General features: G+C 37.8%; 1 protein-coding gene across 1 annotated transcript in view; it reads left to right on the top strand.

Moving 5' to 3' along the window:
- Positions 1 to 16,454, top strand: part of LOC128684398 (axoneme-associated protein mst101(2)) — a 182,681-nt gene that overhangs the window by 154,839 nt on the left and 11,388 nt on the right. Inside the window, exons 7-8 of the mRNA XM_070098198.1 lie at positions 3,429 to 3,623; positions 11,766 to 11,801. Coding sequence (XP_069954299.1) covers positions 3,429 to 3,623; positions 11,766 to 11,801 — 231 coding nt within the window. The remainder of the gene's footprint in view (positions 1 to 3,428; positions 3,624 to 11,765; positions 11,802 to 16,454) is intronic.

The raw sequence follows: 16,454 nt of genomic DNA, 5'->3' as shown, positions 1-16,454 counted from the left end.
GTATGTTATTTTGCCATTACAGGTACCATCCGACTTATGACCGAGCTTGGTTCTGACCAACCGGTCATAAGTCGAAACGGACATAAGTCGAACCTTACTGCTGAATATCAATATCACATTTTTGTAATGACTTTATTTTATTGTTTTGTTTTGGTATTTCATTTTTTATTTCACTTGTTATGTTGTTAGTACTGTATTTTATACTGTAAGGTTCAGGATAAACACTGTGTACAACACAAACAGTTGTTTATTTCCCAGAAATTTGGCATACAAAACACGGTCGTAAATCGAGTGCGTATGTCGAGCAGGTCGTAAGTCGGATGGTAGGTGTAATTATACCTCACTTGTCTTATCTTTCCCACTAATTACCTAGTTAATTGCTGTATCCAAATTTCATTTTTAAAAAAAAAAAATTACGCCAAATATAAACCAGGGTACAGGTGGGACTTGAACTCATGGCAAGTGTGTTGTAAAACTCCAGGACAGTGTGTAAGCCACTGGGCCAGCTGGCTACAGTAAGATGATGATGGCTTTGAGGGGGCTTGAGCTAGAGTTTGCCATGGCCATGCTAGCAGGAGAGTCATCTGTAAAAACTTGCATTTGTGGTCACAGTGGTGGCCCATGCTAACCTCCTTGTAATGTATAAATATACCTAGTTGGATGAATCTTACTGTAGCCAGTTGGCCTGGTAACTTACACTCTAGCCTGGAGTTTTACAACTCACCTGCAATAAGTTCGATCCTCACTCGTGCCATTGTTTGCAATAGTGTTATTACAATTTTGTGAGTTGTTACACCAAATATATTTGGATTTCATATTTTAAAGACCTAAAAATAATTTTCTTTACTCTCCTTTCTCAGCCTATTTATGTTGAATGCACAGTGCTTCCTCTCATCAGTTTCTTTCCTCTTTCCACTCTGCTACCTACAGGCTCTTTTACATCTGCAGTATATTTCTTTCTGGTCATCACTTACAAAGACTGCTGGCAGGTGCTTGCAGTGCAACGTATTCCAGGGATATGGGGTCAATATTCCTGGCTAACATACAACATATCCAAGTTTACAAAAGTTGAGATTTATCCTAGTTAGCAAGGAATGTTTTGTCAAACAAGCTGAACCTAGATTAATTTTTTGCTGTATTGCAGAAAATCAGTATCAGCCTCATGAAATTGATGAATTTAATTGATAATGTGTAATACACGTACTGTACTAACCAAAGTTAGATAACCTTTCATGTGTTAGGCAGGATTTAGGCTGTACTGTGTTGTGTAGATGATTACAACAAATTTTGCAGGATTAGGTTGCCAAATAAAATTTAGAGCAATTATAAAATTTCATATTGTGTTATTTCAGTTTAATACTGTAATCTTCTCCGTCCACAGCAGTTTGTTTCTGTTAATGAGTTTATAACTGTCATGTCTGATAACTACCTAAGAGGCTTGATATATAAAATAGGTTAATATATAATAAAAAAGGTCTTTAACCCTTTGACTGTCGCAACCCCCAATCCTGAGGTGTCTCCTGGTGTCGCAAAATTTCAAAAAAAAAAAAAATTATTTTTTCTTATGAAATGATAGAAAATCTTTTCCCGATTGTAATGACACCAAAAAAAACGAAATTTGATGGAAAACTGACGGAGTTATGCTCTCGCGAAGTTAGCGACATCGGCGATGTTTACAAATCGGCGATTTCGCCCATTTTGAGCCCTATTTTTGGCTAATTCCATTGTTCCAGTCGACCAAACTCATAGCTATTTCTTTAGAACTCCATTTTTTCTATCGATTGAGTACAAGAAACTGCCCATTTACCGATTTCAACTACCCAATAACATGGTCAGAAATTTGCAATTTGGCCAGTTTCACAAAAATTAAAAAATATGACAATTTCAAAATAAGGTCCAGAATGAACAATGCAGACATTCCTGGCTCTAAAATAACATTTTCTTTGTTCATCAGTCATGTCTCCAGGCCCCTCTGATATTACTCTTGCTTTCTATTTTGAATTTTTATTCAAACAAAATATAGAAGACTTACTATTATGCAGACTACTGCAATATTGTAATAATTGTATAAATAACATCAACCCATTCATGACTGCATATTAGAATGGCTAGTTAGACATTTATTGGACAATGACATCATTTGTTTACTTTTGAACATTGGCAAAAATCAAACATTTTCCCTACTTTGAGCTCCATTTCCAGGTTCTTTTTATAGTAAAATCAATCAAAATCACCTCTATTTCTATAATATGTTTTCCATTCTATCAAATGAGACCAAGAAAACGAGAATACAACCATAAATACTATACGAAAATAGACCACAAAGTCGGCATTTTAATTAAAAAAAATGGTCGGAGTTTTTTTTTTCTCATTATGCACTGCGTGCTGCAGGATTCTTTTATATGGTGCACACTGACCACACAGGCCCATTCTCTCACATGTGGGCCTACCAGCTTTCTCCTGTTTGATTTGAAGCCGCTAGAATTTATGAGTATATATACGTCAAACACGGTACCTCGTAAGACGTATATATACGGCCGCGACAGTCAAAGGGTTAATAAATGGTGCTTTTTTTATTTTCACTAAGTAAAACTTTAAAAATCACTTATATAAATGATAATTTAACTTCAAATCCCCATGATGGTAATAGGGGGAGACGGGTAATAACTTCTAAGCAACAAGATCCAGATTAATACTGTAAAGTACCTCCGTTCTCTCTACATGTCCTATAATTACCAACAGATTCATCGCCAGCCACAGGTTTTCCCTTCATGTCAAAATCTGCTAGCTGTTTTGTCTGAAATTATTTTATCTTATGATTTTATTTGGCTATTTTGTAACCCTATCAAGTGGCTCCTTGCTTGCTTGATTTTCTTTAGAAGCCTAACTAAGGTAGCGATAAAGCTCGTGGAATGCCACTTTACTCCGAAATGTACTGTGTTTGGTTGTTATGCTCAAGTGTTTGCTCTTATGTATACCTGTATACACAATTTTTCCAGTGCACAGAAAAGTATAACATTAACAAGTTTGGTCACTGTAATTTATATTTCAGCACTAAAGAAAAGCATGTGTAAATTAGACATTACAGCTTTGTAATTACTTGAAGTGCTGTTCCAGCAAACACTGCAACATCATAGACTTCACAAAATTAGATCTTTGCTCTCTTTTTACAAGAAACATGCCATTACTCCAAACTTAAAGGAGAAGCTAAAAAAAATGCTTGTTTTAAAAAGTAATTTTTAATGTAAATCTTCTCCTTTTTATTTGGTTAAATGTATTTACCCTTTGGGAACAGTTTTAGGAAAGCCTTGATAAAATCTGAGTGTATATAAAGTAAGATGTATGAGTTTGCTTTCCTACAGCTGCTGGCTTATAGTTTGCTTTGCCCAGTGCAACTGCTGTCACTATGCTACTTTGCACTCTTACAGATTGAGAAAAAAAAGTTGGACTTCAAGGAAAAGGCTTCCAGTAAAGTAGGGTCACTAAATAATGTTCAGCATAAAGCTGGAGGTGGTGATAAGAAAATATTTGATGACAAGGATTACCTCAAACAGATACAAGGTTCTCCATGTAAAACTCCAACTAGTAAGGCTTCTTCTGAGGCAAATTTGTCACGAACTCAGGTATGATCGCAGCTACCTTTACCTATTCCAGCTTATTTGTTGTGTGACTGTAACCTAATAATCTCTTATAATATCTCTAAGTTCAATACTTACCTGAGGTATTTTTCGATGCCTAATGATGCAAGGTCATCACATATAGTTTCTGTCTAATGGCCATGCCTGTACATTATTTTTATGACAGAAATATAAATTATCTTTTTTTTTTTTTTTCAACAAGTCAGACGTCTCCCACCGAGGCAGGGTGACCCAAATATCCTTATTTATAGACAATAATTTGGCTGCAGAACAAATAAAGTTTTATAAAGCATGCAAAATATTGATCTACATATTTTTTGAAAAACTTCAAAGGTAAAACACCTGCCAGTTATTTGCATGTTATTCAGTCAGTGCTACACATTACATTACAGTAATAATTTAGCTGGATTTTTTCATTATTATTCTTTTTATTTTATATTGACTGTACTTGCAAAAAAGAACATGTAGAGGTTTCTGCAGAATATAATTGGACAGTACAAGGTAAGCTGTTGTACAGTCTTGCTTAAATGTCTACATAAGTCACAGTAACACTCTAGTCCTGTACGGCTATGTATTACCACTTAACTATTACACATAAAGCTTTAGTTTGACAAGAGTTCTACGTGCCAGAACATATGATACTAAAGGCTGCAGTTGCAACATCACTACCAGTTTAGTGTTGCAGGTATGTACATTAATGTACTGTATAATACTAGCAGTCACTGATAATAGTTGAATTTCATATTTCAATTTTAAATTCTTTATTTTCACTAGTCACATAGTCTATACAAAAAAACAAAAAGGATGACATATAATGATACACATAAAAAGCTCCAAGGCTGTGATGCACACAAGAATAAAATCATGGTGATAATTCACCCATAAAGAACAAAAGGGCACATTACCATGACTGGAACAATACACAAATAATCTGCACATAGAAAGGAAGGGAGGGGCTTACCACGATGTTTTGATCCGACTTGGACCATTTACATTGTCATAAGCGCCTATCCTGTGTGCAGGCTGTTTGTGTATAATTCACCCATGATAATAAAATTGTATTAGATTCTTCTCTTTCTGATTCTGATTAATCTCACTGAAAGACCACTTTTGCAAACAACCATATTTACTTAGTCATAGAGAAAATGGCTTATATTTGTAGAACTTATTTAGGCATTAGGTAGCATTCACTATGTTAATATATGTTAACATTTATAGCCTTGCTCATACAAGGAAAGACCCTTTTTGGTTTAGCACTTACTTATGATTATAATAATAATCATACAAATAAAAAGCTAATACAGGTCCACATCCCTTTATCCAAAATTCTGAAATTTGAAAAGTTTCGAAAACCGAAGTTTTTTCGTGGAGTGTAAAAAACTGTAAATTTTATTGTTCCTGGATAACTGCTCCGCACATCCCTCTGCTGAATTTCTTGTGAAAAGTAATGTTTTCAGCATCTACTTTCCCCCCTCATGTGACGTTTGTATTACAGCCTTGTGACCAAGGAATTTTACGCTCTATGAAGAGCAAGTATAAAGACTATTTTTTAAACTGTATGCTTGCTGCAGTCAGCAGAGGAGTAGGAATCCAAGATTTCCTAAAAGAGTTCAGTGTTAAGGATGCCATTTATGCAGTTGTTAATGCTTGGAAGGATGTTGATAAATCAACATTAACAAATGCTTGGCACAGACTTTGGCCTAAAACAATGTTTGATGTAAATGAACCTACAGATGAAGACTTTGAAGGATTTTGTGTCACTGATGAGAAGATGATGATATCAGACCTTGTAACTTCTGCTAAAAGTTTATTGGATGAAAGTGTAAATAAGTTATAGGAAACTGACATCGAAGAAATGCTAAACATTGACAATGATGCACCTGTTGTGCATTCTGTGAGTGATGGTGAAATTGCCAAAATGGTGTTATATACAAATAAGATTGAGAATAGTAGTGATGATGACATTGTGAACACAGGTGAAAAAATCTCCGTAGATGGAGATAAAACACCTCAATTACTGGGAGCGCTTGAGGCTCCTAAACCTGTATTCCCTGGAATGCAGGTGGGAGAGATACATGATTATATACACCTGGAAAATCCTAGAGGGACTAGTACCGAACTTGCACACGAAAATCACTCACTACGAAAGCAAAAGACTTGGCAGACGATGCAACATCCCCCCAATGAAAAGCAGGGGTGTCACTAGCTCGTTAAGAGACCATACAATAAGTGTCAGGGGCACGAGACTGTTCAACTGCCTCCCAGCATACATAAGGGGGATTACCAACAGACCCCTGGCAGTCTTCAAGCTGGCACTGGACAAGCACCTAAAGTCGGTTCCTGACCAGCCGGGCTGTGGCTCGTACGTTGGTTTGCGTGCAGCCAGCAGCAACAGCCTGGTTGATCAAGCTCTGATCCACCAGGAGGCCTGGTCACAGACCGGGCCGCGGGGGCGTTGACCCCCGGAACTCTCTCCAGGTAAACTCCAGACAATATGGTGAAAATGTGTGATCAGTTGTTGCTGGCCTTGAATAATGTACATTTATCAGTGAGCAAGAAATTATGGTAATTTACTCAGTTAAAGAGAGATTGCTTAGATAGAAACCTATGTTAACCCTTTGAGGGTCAAGACCTTCGGTCCTGAACTTCTACTTAGGGTCGAAGAATTTTCAAAAAAAAAAAAAAAAAAAAAGATTTTTTCTTATGAAATGATAGAGAATATTTTCCCGATGGGAATGACACCACAAAGGGCTTTTGGCATGTACACCCAACTACTATAATTTCTTGTACAACTATGTATCATGTCCAAATAAACTAACTATATGAGTATGAATATATAATGGAAAACTTACGGAATTATGCTCTTGCGAAGTTAGTGGTCTCAATGATATTTATGCATTGGTGATTTTGCCAACTTTGAGCCCTATTTTCAGCCAATTCCAATGTTCCAGTTGACTAAAATCATAGCTATTTTGCTAGAGCTCCATTTGTTCTATTGATTGAGTACAAGAAACTGCCCATTTACTGATTTCAACTAAATAAAGTGATCAGAAATTGGTAGTTTGACCAATTTCACACAAATTTCAAATAATGCCACTTTCAAAATAGGGTCCAGAATAAACAAGACAGACATTCCCGGCACTAAAATAACATTTTCTCTGTTCATTAGTAATGTCTCTCCAGGCCCCTCTTATATTACTCTTGCTTTCCATTTTGAATTTTTATTCTCACAAACAATAGAAGATTTACTGTTATGCAGACTACTGCATTATTGTAAAAATGGTATAAATAATATCAGCGCACTTGTGAAGGAATATAAGACTCGCCAGTTGATGTGTATTGTATGCGTGGTGTGATTTGTTTACTCTTGAACATCGACAAAAATCTAACATTTCTGCCACTTTCAGTTCAATTTCAAGGTACTTTTCATTGTGAAACCAATCAAGATCATCTCAGTTTATGTAATACACGTATATCTTCTGTTCTATCAAATGAGACCAAGAAAACGAGAATACAACCATAAATACCATACGAAAATACACTGCAAAGTTGCTACTTTAAACCAAAAACATGGTCGGAGTGTATTTTTTTCTCATGCACTGCGTGCTGCAGGATTTTTTATACTGCACACACTGACTACACAGACCCATTCTTTCATATGTAGGCCTACCAGTTTTCTTCCACCAGATTTAAAGGCACTAGAATTTTGGCATATAAGTACGTGATCGACACTGGCTGATAAGACGTACATGTGCATGATCGACCGACCCTCAAAGGGTTAATAAGATAGATGACACTTGAAGAAGTCTTTAAAAATGCTGTATGTCAATTGTCTTGAGAATCATGCTTCTGGTCTATAATTATCCCATTACAGTTCTCGGCAGTCGTAAATTTCGCCAATCATAGGGGTATTTTCGTATAAACATGGACTCGCTTTTCATGGGTTGACTCGCGAGTCGTAGTTCGTCCGGGACGCATACCCACGGCGTGAGCCGTGGCGGCAGCCAGTCTGGCATTGTTTACCAGTGAGCGAAGGTCCCCTCACATGCTCCAGCGAAATATTTCATAATATTCCATTTATTTTAGTGCTTGCAAGTACTAAATAAGCTACCATGGCTCCAAAGAAAGCTCCTAGTGCCAAGCCTGTGGTAAAGAAGGTGAGAAATACGATTGAATTTAAGAAAACCATCATTGAACAATATGAAAGCGGTACAAGTGTGGCCTAACTGTCCAGGATGTATAAGAAACCCTACACAACCTTATGTTCCATAGTGGCCAAGAAAAAGGAAATCAAGGACGCTGTTGTTGCAAAGGGGGTAACTATGCTGACAAAAATGAGATCACCAGTACTGGAAGAGGTTGAGAAGTTATTATTGGTGTGGATAAATGAGAAACAATTAGCAGGAGATACTCTTATGACTTCGATTATTTGTGAAAAGGCTAGGCAGTTGCATGAAGATTTGGTAAAGAAATTGCCTGCAAATAGTGGTGATGTTAGTGAATTTAAGGCCAGCAAAGGCTGGTTTGAGAGATTTAAGAACCGTACTGGCATACACAGTGTAGTAAGGCATGGTGAGGCTGCCAGTTCGGACCACAAGGCGGCTGAAAAATATGTGCATGAATTCCAGGAGTACATAGAGGCTGAAGGACTGAAACCTGAACAAGTGTTCAATTGTGATGAAACAGGCCTCTTTTGGAAAAAAATGCCAAAGAGGACCTTCATTACACAAGAGGAAAAGGCAGTGCCAGGACACAAGCCTAGGAAAGACAGGCTGATGCTAATGTTCTGTGCTAATGCTAGTGGGGATTTCAAAGTGAAGCCATTACTAGTGTACCATTCAGAAAATCCCAGAGTGTTCAGGAAAAACAATGTTATGAAGAATAAATTGTGTGTGTTTTGGAAATATAATAGTAAGGCATGGGTCACAAGGGAAATTTTCGTCGAGTGGTTCAATGAAGTGTTTGGCCCTAGTGTGAAGGAGTATCTCCTGGAAAAGAAATTGGATCTCAAGTGCCTGCTAGTAATGGACAATGCACCTGCTCATCCTCCAAACTTGGATGACCTAATTTTTGAGGAGTTTGGGTTCATCACAGTAATGTTTCACAGGTGCTTGACTGTGACCACAGACACTCACTTGACCCTAAGGGAATTTTGGAGAGAACACTTCAGCATCCTCCATTGCATAACCCTTATAGGTATGGCTTGGGAGGGAGTGACTACCAGGACTTTGAACTCTGCCTGGAGAAAACTGTGGCCAGATTGTGTTGACAAGAGGGATTTTGAAGGGTTTGGGACTGACCCTGATGAGCCTATGTCTGTTGTAAAATCAGTTGTGGCACTGGGGAGTTCCATGAGGTTGGATGTGAGTTTGGAGGATGTGGAAGAATTGGTGGAAGACCACAACGAAGAGCTCACCACTGAGGAGCTTGAAGAGCTTCAGCAGGAAGAGCAACACATCGCAGCTCAGAATCTTGCTGCAGAGGAGGAGGAAGAGAGATGGAAGAAGGTGCCTTCTTCAGAAATTAAAGATTTTAATATGTGGGGCAAGATGGAAAGCTTTATGGAGAAACATCACCCTAACAAGGTTGTTGCAAGCCATATTCACAACATGTACAGTGACAAAGTCTTGGGCCATTTTAGGGAAGTGTTAGAGACGCCAGAAACAGAGCTCTCTCCACAGTTATTTTGCGAGACAGGACTCCATTGACTCTCAAGGTGGTCCTAGTGGCATTAAGAAACAGAGAAGACAAGCAACCCCAGAAAAGCAATTGGTACCTGAGGTGTTGATGGAAGGGGATTCCCCTTCCAAACTATAAACAATCCACTCTCTCCTCCTCCTCCAGTCTCCCATACACTAAGAAGAATCTCCAATAAAGGTAAGTGTTATGCTGTTAATGTTTCATTCATCATTTCCCATTGTATTGTTTATGTACTACATGTATATTTCATGTAAAAAAATTTTTTTTTTTTAATACTTCTGAGTGTCAGGAACGGATTAATTGTATTTACATTATTTCTTATGGGGAAAATTGATTCGTAAATCGTAAATTTTGTTTATAGTAACGGCTCCAGGAACGGATTAATTACGAAAAACGAGGGACCCCTGTATTTCACTGGAGCATGTTAGGGGACCTTCGCTCACTGGTAAACAATGTCAGACTGGCTGCCGCCACGGCTCACGCCGTGGGTACGCGTCCCAGACGAACTACGACTCGCGAGTCAACCTATGAAAAGCGAGTCCATGTTTATACGAAAATACCCCTATGATTGGCGAAATTTACAATTGCCGAGAACTACGAAAAGCGAGGGACCACCGTATTTCATTTATAAATATATTACTCTATAAAAACTGTAGTAGTATTTGTAGTTTTTATTTATCCAACTTTGTGTGAGTATTCATGTGTTTTTGCTGCTGCAGTGTTAATGTTTGATTATGGGGTGCTGCCCCTAGACCCCCACCTTCATTCTGAAATGTGGAAAATTCTGAAACTTGAAACACTACTGGCCCCAAGGGTTTCAGATAAAGGAATGTAGACCTGTACTGTACTACATTTTAAGGTGTATTTTAACCTATAGCTGGTAAAATTCTGAAGTAAAATTCAACAAAAAAGGTTGACATAAATGGCTCAGTAACAGGTCAGTTCTTAACAAGAAATTAATGGAATCTTTCAAAAATAAATGGAAACATATATTAAAATGTGGACCATCAGTGTATGAAATTCACTTTGAGGCTCTTTACAGTTTACTAGAAAACTGCCCTTAATACCTAAAGTGGTGAGAAAGAGCAATAAGAGGGCTTACACAAATTAATTTTGTGTTGTATGACACCTTACTTTGATCTTATCATTATGTAGAACAACACACCGAAGTTTTCTTATGGCTTGCTGTTCATTATTATTAATAATAACCCTTAAATGGTACAAACATATATAGTATACATTCTCTCGTGTAGCTCCCCAAACATTTATATATATACGTTTCCTTTGTCATTTATTCAACATTGGCACGATAAGCCTGAGTCGCCTAGACATGAGAGAATGGGTGTGCGCACTCACTCTGTGCCATTTGAAAAAAATTGGGGACACCTGGGTACCATATGCTCTTTTTTCCTATTAAAAAAAATCTCAAAAAATTCGGGCGCTACGCGAGAGAACGCATATATACGTTTGGATCGTTTAAGGGTTAATATATTCATAAAAATGCACCAAACCCATGATTCATTATAAAGGAAATACTAAGTGGTATATTAGTTAGGTAAGGTCTGTCAGGAAACAGGACAAGTCTTTCCTGACACGGGTCTTAGTCAGATAATGACCCACTGTTGGAGCTTTCGGTCATTTGACCCAGGCCTTCCACTGGCTTATTGGTCCACCCCTTTAAAAATTATGGTCATAATTTTAACCATTTAGTTTATTATTTTTTTAAGTGGTATATAGTTTTAGAAAAGTTATACAAATAGTAAATCTCATAAAACATTTCAAATCGCAGAATAGGCGAGTTTCAAATCTATGGCAAGTGATTTTGTGAAATCTTATCAAGCTAGTGATCTACAAGTTACTTCTGGTGCAAAAGTTAATAGAGTTAAAATAGAATTAGTAACTCATAACAATGTTTAGTTAAGTGTACTGTATATTGCAAGACTGTAGTAAGATGTCTCGGTTACAGAAGGTAAAGTATTCATGTTGTTTTTCAGAATCATGTTTTGCACTATATGTAATGATGCATTTTCACCTTGGTAATTGAATGTTGTTCACTTGTTTTGAGCTCCTTTGTATTATTATACAGTGCACTATAAAGTAAAATGTGCATAACTGTCCTTCAGTTAATATTATAAGATTGCTTCTCTGAAAGTTATACATTTTTAGTTTTAGTAAATAATTAAGACATTGCAATGTTTTTGAATCATGTATGTTTGACATACTGTATAATTGACACAATTATTAGATTACAGGATATATAGAAATTAAAAAGTATGATTTAATTATAAAAGCAAACTTTGGGATTTAATAAAATAAAAAAGAAGCAGTTATTAAAAAATTTAATTACAACTAAAACATAATGAATGAAATAAAATTAAGGTTTTACAGGTTATAATGTGGTTCAGTATTTTGTATTACACATTTCAGAGCCCCAGCCCAGCACTCATGTCACCAGCGACACAGGTAACAATGCGCAAAAGACTTTCTCAAACAGTTCTCTGTCCTGCCTGTCAGTCAAACACCTTCCGCCTGTCTTCGCACGCTTCTCTTCTCTGATAGTACTGCAAGTTTAATGTAGCATCTGCATTTTCTTTCTGCTGTACTTTGGTACATACTACATTTGTATTTATACCCCTTTGGAATCCTTTCTTGAAACTCAAAGATGTACAGTAGACAATCACCTTTCATGCTAGTTAAGTGCAAGAAAAACAGAGCCACACATGAAAATTTGATGGATGGAGTGAACAACTTGTGGAAAAATAATTGGTTAATGTGCCATGATACCTAGAATGAAACTATGCAAGTTTCTTCAGTTCTTAAATCATCAATATTAATAATGTTTTTGACAATTTACATTGTAGATGTTGTTTCTTGTTGATCTGGAAATGTGTGGAGAAACATGCAGCCACCTTCAGCCACCCCATCTCATTGTCTCTCAAGTTGGTGAGCAGTGAACATCTAGTCACTTGTATAACTTTGATAAGCTCTGAATGTTTTTCTACTCCCAGAGCCTGGTCCAGGCTCTGGGAGTAGAAAAACATTCAGAGCTTGGACCTGGCCCAGACTCTGGGAGTAGAAAAACATTTAGAGCCTGGACCTGGCCCAGGCTCTGGGAGTAGAAAAACATTTAGAGCCTGGACCTGGCCCAGGCTCTGGGAGTAGAAAAACATATAGAGCCTGGACCTGGCCCAGGGTCTGGGAGTAGAAAAACATTCAGAGCCTGGACCTGGACCAGGCTCTGGGAGTAGAAAAACATTCAGAGCCTGGACCTGGGCCAGGCTCATCTTATGTTTTCATCTTTGCAATCTGTGGTTCTTTATCAGTCTCTTCCAAATAAATATGAGTGCTCTATAGAGTGATAATACACAAAGTATTAATGCTTATGGCTACATCTAACCTAGGAAAAAAAAAAGCTCATTCAACCTTAACAAAATGCAAATATAAAATCTGTGGTTCTTAACAGATCTCTAGCAGACAAATGTGAGGTTTTATTACATGCATAAAATAAGCATACACATTACATGAATGTATTTGGTAAAAAGTAAGAAACTTTTATAATTCAGCTGTCAACACTGAACTGATAAAAATTAAAAAAAAAAAAAATAGTCTACAACAGGTGGTAATCGTTCAGGGTGAAAGGTGGATTATTATTATCAAACTAAGTGCTAAACCTACAAGGGTCATATAGCGTGAAAGGTGGAAATACAAAAAATGAATCGCAAACAGGCAGAAACACAGTGGGTGGAGGCATGAAAGGCGGTGGTCTACTCTATACTTGAGTTTTACACTTGTTATTTGTAGTATATTTTGGTAAGTTATAATTTTGTTCATTGAGCATTTTCCTGCTTATTGAAAGTGCTGTTGCATTTTATGATTGACTGAATTGGGAATTTTATTTGATTCCATTGACTTGCCTTCCAAGTGCCTCATTTTACTGATGCATTTGGAAAAAGCTTAGGGATAAGGGGGATGGTTAAAATTTGGATGCCATTATAAGTGCTCAAGTACAGTAACTTGCTTGGTAAAGGGATGAGTGTGTTGATGTTTATTGGTGAAATATTGCCAATTCCATGACTGATATGGCGGCAAAATCTTGCTTTTTCTAATAATAAGTATTTCATGTTGTATTTTTACTTAATCCTTTCAGGGTCGCCAGGCCTTCTCTGAGACTTGTTCTCAGGGTCGCCCAAATTTCAAAAAAAAAAAAATTATTTTTTCTTATGAAAAGATAGAGAATCTTTTCCCGATCATAATGACACCAAAAGTATGAAATTTGATGGAAAACTTACGGAATTATGCTCTCGCAAAGTTAGCGGTCTCGACGATGTTTACACATTGGCGATTTTGCCCACTTTGAGCTAGTCAACAAAAATCATAACTATTTCGCTAGAACTCCATTTTTCTATCGAATGAGTACAAAAAACCACTCATTTACCGATTTCAACTATCCAATAAAGTGGTCAGAATTTAGCAATTTTGCCAATTTCACACAAACTTCAAAAGATGCCAATTTCCGAATAGGGTCCAGAATAAACAAAAAGACATTCCTGGCACTAAATTAATAAGCTCTCTGTTTGTTAGTCATGTCTCCAGGCCCCTCTTATATTTCTTTTGCTTTCCACTTTGAATTTTTATTCTTACAAAAAATAGAAGATTTACTGTTATGCAGACTACTGCATTAGTGTAGAAATGGTATAAATAATATCAACACACTTGTGAAAGAATATTAGATTTACCAGTTGACGTGTATTGGATGCTTGGCATGATTTGTTTACTTTTGAACTTTGGTAAAAATCGAACATTTCTGCTACTTTGAGCTCAATTTCAAGGTACTTTTCATTGCAAAACCAGTCAAAATCATCTCAATTTCTGTAATATGTCTTCCATTCTATAAAATGAGACCAGGAAAACTAGAATACAACAATGAATGCCACATGAAAGTACAGTGCAAAGTCGCTGTTTTATTCCAAAAACACGGTCAAAGTTTTTTTTTTTCTCATTACGCACTGTGTGCTGCAGGATTTTTTTATACTGTGCACACTGACCACATAGAACCATTCTTTCATATGTAGGCCTACCAGCTTTCTCTCACTAGATTTGAGGGCATTAGAATTTAGGCGTACTAGTACGTCAAAAACCCTGGGGCGTAACCCGTACTATTATTTTTTTATTATTATCACACTGGCCGATTCCCACCAAGGCAGGGTGGCCCGAAAAAGAAAAACTTTCACCATCATTCACTCCATCACTGTCTTGCCAGAAGGGTGCTTTACACTACAGTTTTTAAACTGCAACATTAACACCCCTCCTTAAGAGTGCAGGCACTGTACTTCCCATCTCCAGGACTCAAGTCCGGCCTGCCGGTTTCCCTGAACCCCTTCATAAATGTTACTTTGCTCACACTCCAACAGCACGTCAAGTATTAAAAACCATTCGTCTCCATTCACTCCTATCAAACACGCTCACGCACGCCTGCTGGAAGTCCAAGCCCCCCGCACACAAAACCTCCTTTACCCCCTCCCTCCAACCTTTCCTAGGCCGACCCCTACCCCGCCTTCCTTCCACTACAGACTGATACACTCTTGAAGTCATTCTGTTTCGCTCCATTCTCTCTACATGTCCGAACCACCTCAACAACCCTTCCTCAGCCCTCTGGACAACAGTTTTGGTAATCCCGCACCTCCTCCTAACTTCCAAACTACGAATTCTCTGCATTATATTCACACCACACATTGCCCTCAGACATGACATCTCCACTGCCTCCAGCCTTCTCCTCGCTGCAACATTCATCACCCATGCTTCACACCCATATAAGAGTGTTGGTAAAACTATACTCTCATACATTCCCCTCTTTGCCTCCAAGGACAAAGTTCTTTGTCTCCACAGACTCCTAAATGCACCACTCACCCTTTTCCCCTCATCAATTCTATGATTCACCTCATCCTTCATAGACCCATCCGCTGACATGTCCACTCCCAAATATCTGAATACTTTCACCTCCTCCATACTCTCTCCTTCCAATCTGATACCCAGTCTTTCATCACCTAATATTTTTGTTATCCTCATAACCTTACTCTTTCCTGTATTCACTTTTAATTTTCTTCTTTTGCACACCCTACCAAATTCATCCACCAATCTCTGCAACTTCTCTTCAGACTCTCCCAAGAGCACAGTGTCATCAGCAAAGAGCAACTGTGACAACTCCCACTTCATGTGTGGTTCTTTATCTTTTAACTCCACGCCTCTTGTCAAGACCCTCGCATTTACTTCTCTTACAACCCCATCTATAAATATATTAAACAACCACGGTGACATCAAACATCCTTGTCTAAGGCCTACTTTTACTGGGAAATAATTTCCCTCTTTCCTATGTACTCTAACTTGAGCCTCACTATCCTCGTAAAAACTCTTCACTGCTTTCAGTAACCTACCTCCTACACCATACACCTGCAACATCTGCCACATTGCCCCCCTATCCACCCTGTCATACGCCTTTTCCAAATCCATAAATGCCACAAAGACCTCTTTAGCCTTATCTAAATACTGTTCACTTATATGTTTCACTGTAAACACCTGGTCCACACACCCCCTACCTTTCCTAAAGCCTCCTTGTTCATCTGCTATCCTATTCTCAGTCTTACTTTTAATTCTTTCAATAATAACTCTACCATACACTTTACCAGGTATACTCAACAGACTTATCCCCCTATAATTTTTGCACTCTCTTTTGTCCCCTTTGCCTTTATACAAAGGAACTATGCATGCTCTCTGCCAATCCCTAGGTACCTTACCCTCTTCCATACATTTATTAAATAATTGCACCAACCACTCCAAAACTATATCCCCACCTGCTTTTAACATTTCTATCTTTATCCCATCAATCCCGGCTGCCTTACTCCCTTTCATTTTACCTACTGCCTCACGAACTTCCCCCACACTCACAACTGGCTCTTCCTCACTCCTACAAGATGTTATTCCTCCTTGCCCTATACACGAAATCACAGCTTCCCTATCTTCATCAACATTTAACAATTCCTCAAAATATTCCCTCCATCTTCCCAATACCTCTAACTCTCCATTTAATAACTCTCCTCTCCTATTTTTAACTGACAAATC

Source organism: Cherax quadricarinatus, chromosome 4, assembly GCF_038502225.1.
Source record: "Cherax quadricarinatus isolate ZL_2023a chromosome 4, ASM3850222v1, whole genome shotgun sequence".
Lineage (NCBI taxonomy): Eukaryota > Metazoa > Arthropoda > Malacostraca > Decapoda > Parastacidae > Cherax > Cherax quadricarinatus.
This window is presented reverse-complemented; position numbering and strand designations above follow the sequence as displayed.